Source organism: Loxodonta africana, chromosome 22 (assembly GCF_030014295.1).
Source record: "Loxodonta africana isolate mLoxAfr1 chromosome 22, mLoxAfr1.hap2, whole genome shotgun sequence".
Taxonomy (NCBI): domain Eukaryota; kingdom Metazoa; phylum Chordata; class Mammalia; order Proboscidea; family Elephantidae; genus Loxodonta; species Loxodonta africana.
The window spans coordinates 3,031,846-3,035,739 of record NC_087363.1 but is presented as its reverse complement, the minus strand read 5'-3'; the positions used below and the strand labels follow the sequence as shown (position 1 = coordinate 3,035,739).

At 40.6% G+C, this 3,894-nt stretch overlaps 1 protein-coding gene across 1 annotated transcript; it reads right to left on the bottom strand.

Moving 5' to 3' along the window:
- Window positions 1-2,219: 2,219 nt before the first annotated feature.
- Window positions 2,220-3,498, bottom strand: LOC100669154 (olfactory receptor 4C11-like). Its single transcript, XM_064274220.1, has one exon. The coding sequence runs from the start codon at window positions 3,311-3,313 to the stop codon at window positions 2,399-2,401; it is 915 nt and encodes a 304-aa protein (XP_064130290.1). The 5' UTR covers window positions 3,314-3,498; the 3' UTR covers window positions 2,220-2,398.
- Window positions 3,499-3,894: the final 396 nt, after the last annotated feature.

The following is a 3,894-nucleotide window of genomic DNA, read 5'->3' as shown; positions in this document are numbered from 1 at the left end:
TGAGGTCATCTGTGATTTCTATTTTTTTTTTTTTTTTACTTGTCCACATGGTCTTGCCCAATCCAAGGCTGATTTTCAAGGCTTCTTTTTATACTCCTAATCTTATGCTTATGGTGGTTACCTTTCCCCTTTAGCCTTCCCCATGTCAGTCCTTTCCCCTCACTACCGGAGCTCCTTTATCAGATCTAAGACTTATAATTCATTTTGTAGTTTTCCCTGTTTACAGGTAAAGTTTAACTACACAAACTTTTTTTTTAATTTTTATTGTGCTTTAAGTAAAAGTTTACAAATCAAGTCAGTCTCTGATACAAACATTTATATACACCTTGCTATTATTTTTTTATATACTCCTAGTTGCTCTCCCCCCAATGAGACAGCACACTCTTTCTTTCCACTCTCTATTTTTGTGTCCATTTGGCCAGCTTCTGACCACCTCTGCCCTCTCATCTCCCATCCAGACAGAAGCCGCCCACATAGTCTTCTGTGTCTACCTGATCCCAGAAATTCATTCCTCACCAGTATCATTTTTTATCCCATAGTCCAGTCCAATCCCTGTCTGAAGAGTTGGCTTTGGGAATGATTCCTGTCTTGGGCTAATGGAAGGTCTGGGGACCATGATCTCCAGAGTCGTTTCAGTCTCAGTCAAACCATTAAGTCTGGTCTTTTTATGAAAATTTGAGGTCTGCATCCCACTGCTTTCCTGCTCCCTCAGGAGTTCGCTGTTGTGTTCTCCGTCAGGGCCCTCATCGGTTGTAGCTGGGCACCATCTAGTTCTTCTGGTCTCAGGCTGATGTAGTCTCTGGTTTATGTGACTCTTTCTGTCTCTTGGGCTTGTAATTACCTTGTATCTTTGGTGTTCTCCATTCTCCTCTGCTTCAGGTGGGTTGAGACCAATTGATGTATCTTAGCTGGCCACTTGCTAGTGTTTGAGACCCCAGACACTGCTCTTCAAAGGGGGATGCAGAATGTTTTCTTAATAGATTTATTATGCTAATTGACCTAGATGTCCCCTGAAACCATGGTTTCCAAACCCCTGCTCCTGCTACACTGGCCTTCAAAGTGTTCCGTTTATTCAGGAAACTTCTTTGATTTTGGTTTAGTCCAGTTGTGCTGACCTCTCCTGTATTGAAACTAGGCAAGCTTTTGTCCATAAAGTGTACCTTTCACAAGTGTGCACACAAATTGTTTCTCAACTTCAGGAGGTAATGCACAATCCCTTCCTAAGGGGAAATCAGTTCTTTTGAATCCCAGCAATGATACAAATCATGATTTCACATTTCTAATGTAGCAAGGTGCTGAGGCTGAAATTTTGGCTAGACACAATGCGTGAAATTACAAAGTGTGTCCCAGACCACACCATGCCTGTTTCCATAGTGAAGGCAATGAATGATAAAGATCAGAATCCTCACAACTAAATAAAGGATATGGAACCTGCTCAGTGTAAAGTGGGAGAGTGGTTGGTGAGAACTTCTTTGGAGAATTCCCTGTAGAGAATTCCCTTGCCCCACCATGGGAGTAGAGAGAGGTATGTCAGACTCTGACATCGGTACCCATTTTTCTGATGTTTCTGTGGAGGGACATGTTTGGAGTTGCCTACTCTGCCATTTGGCTGACATCACCTCCTACTTTAATTTTTAGTTGTCTCTCAACCAGAGGTTATAGCTAACCATTCCAGTCAAGCACCTTAAAATTTGTGTGTGTGTGTGTGTGTGCATTTGCACATACGTGTGTACATGCATGCTGGAAAGGCATTTCTAGAGAGTGCTATTCTGACAGGCTAGTATATGGTCCTCCACATTGATGGCTGCAGGGACTGAGATCAGAAAAATCTAGGCACAAAGAGAGACTTAGTGGTATCAGTGCAGGATTGCCCAGTGAGGCACGCTCAGCTATAGATGTCCAAGGTATCATCTTCTAGGACCATCCTATCAAATGCTCATACTGGCAAAATGACAACCTGGATTCTGCAAGTTTTCAGTCTCTCATGGACTGGCTCATGATGACCAAATTCATATTTTACTAGAATAAGGCTTATAAAAGGAATTTGGTGGACTCACACGCACACAATCATCCTGTGATTAGTCAGTGAATTTCTTTCAGGAGAAAAATTTCTACAAGAAGTTAAATTACCAAGTGAAAATGGTCAGATGTTGATAGAATTCAAGTATGGATAGTTATAGGTTGTTCACAACGGTTATGAGCTTAAAGTACTCATAGTCTAATGCAATCCTCTCAGAATATTAAATGTGTGTGTAATGAATCAATAACATGTTGATGTATATTGATTGCTGTTTCCTGTTAGGGTTGTTTCCTGTTAGGAGTATTTCTAATTTCCTGCCATGTAACAAAAACTGATTTAAGGAAGTGTAATTTAATTTGCCATATTTATCAACTAAAGTCATAATTTGCTACACCATAACTTTTTCATGGCATTTTTCACTTCCGCATTCCTCAGTGTATAGATCAAAGGGTTGAGAAACGGTGTCCCAATTGTGTAAAACACAGCCACCATCTTGTCCACTGGAGATGCAGTTGGTGGGCGTGTGTACATGAATATACATGGACCAAAAAATATGAAAACCACAATGAAATTGGAGGTACAGGTAGAAAGAGCTTTTTGCCTTCCTTCTTCGCTGTGGTTTCTCAGAGAGTATAAAATGACAACATAGGATATAAGCAAGAGCATGAAACTCACCATGCATAGGGCCCCACTATTGGACACAAGTAGCAAATTTATCACATAAGTGTCCATGCAGGCAAGTTTCAACAAGGGCTGCAAGTCACACAAATAGTGCTCAATCACATTGGGGCCACAGAAAGGCAATTTCAAAGTCAACATAATCTGTACTGAAGAATGGATACAAGATGCCACCCAGGCCAGGATCACCAGCACGCCACAGACACGCCTGCTTATGATGGTTGTGTATCGCAGGGGCTTACAAATGGCCACATAGCGATCAAAAGCCATGAGGATGAGCACAAATACCTCCATACACCCAAAGAAATGAACTGCAAAGACCTGAGTCATGCACTCATGGTAGGAAATAGTCTTCTTCTGAGACAGAGCATCCACAATCAATCTGGGTGTCGTAGTTGTAGAAAAGCAGGCATCGGCAAAGGACAGGTAGAATAGGAAGAAGTACATGGGACTCCCAAGAGTATGACTTGTCTTAATAGTCACCACAACGAGAAAATTCCCCAGCAGAGTCAAAAGGTAAAGAACCAAGAAGATTCCAAATATCACTTTCTGCTTTTCAGCATCCTGCGTCAACCCAAACAGAATGAATTCAGTGACACTGTTATTCATCACCATGTTAGTAGCTGTAGGTGGGATGAAGTTGACAAACGTTTAATCTGCAGAGAGAAGAAAAAAGTAACATTTTGGGAAGATCATTTGGCTAAACTCTGAATTCATTGTTTCTGTTGCATATTTTGTTACCTCCAATTGCCTTTGGTGTGCACCAAAATTCCCCAGGAATCTGTGTCAATCTATACATGCACAGGCCTCTCCCAGATTTATCTGTTGATTCAGAAACTGACTGGCCCAACACTTTCGTATTTTGTGAATAATATATATATATCTCCTTCACAAACTTTTATTTTTATCAAGACTGAGAACTACAGAACTTGTTCTTTCCTGGGCAAAAGACTTAACTGCTTTGAAACTTGGCCTTCATAGGAAAAATGAAGCACCAATATCTGCCCTACCTTATTCTGAGTCCATGAGAATTTAAAAAAGGGTTTTACTCACACATATGCATGAATATATGTTTCATGCATTATGCATCTTATCTGTGTGCTTTGAAATCTGAAAAACACCATTCCAATATAATTAAGCAATAAAGTTGTTGGAGATTTCCTTATGAAGAACATATTTTCAGTTCTGTTGACACA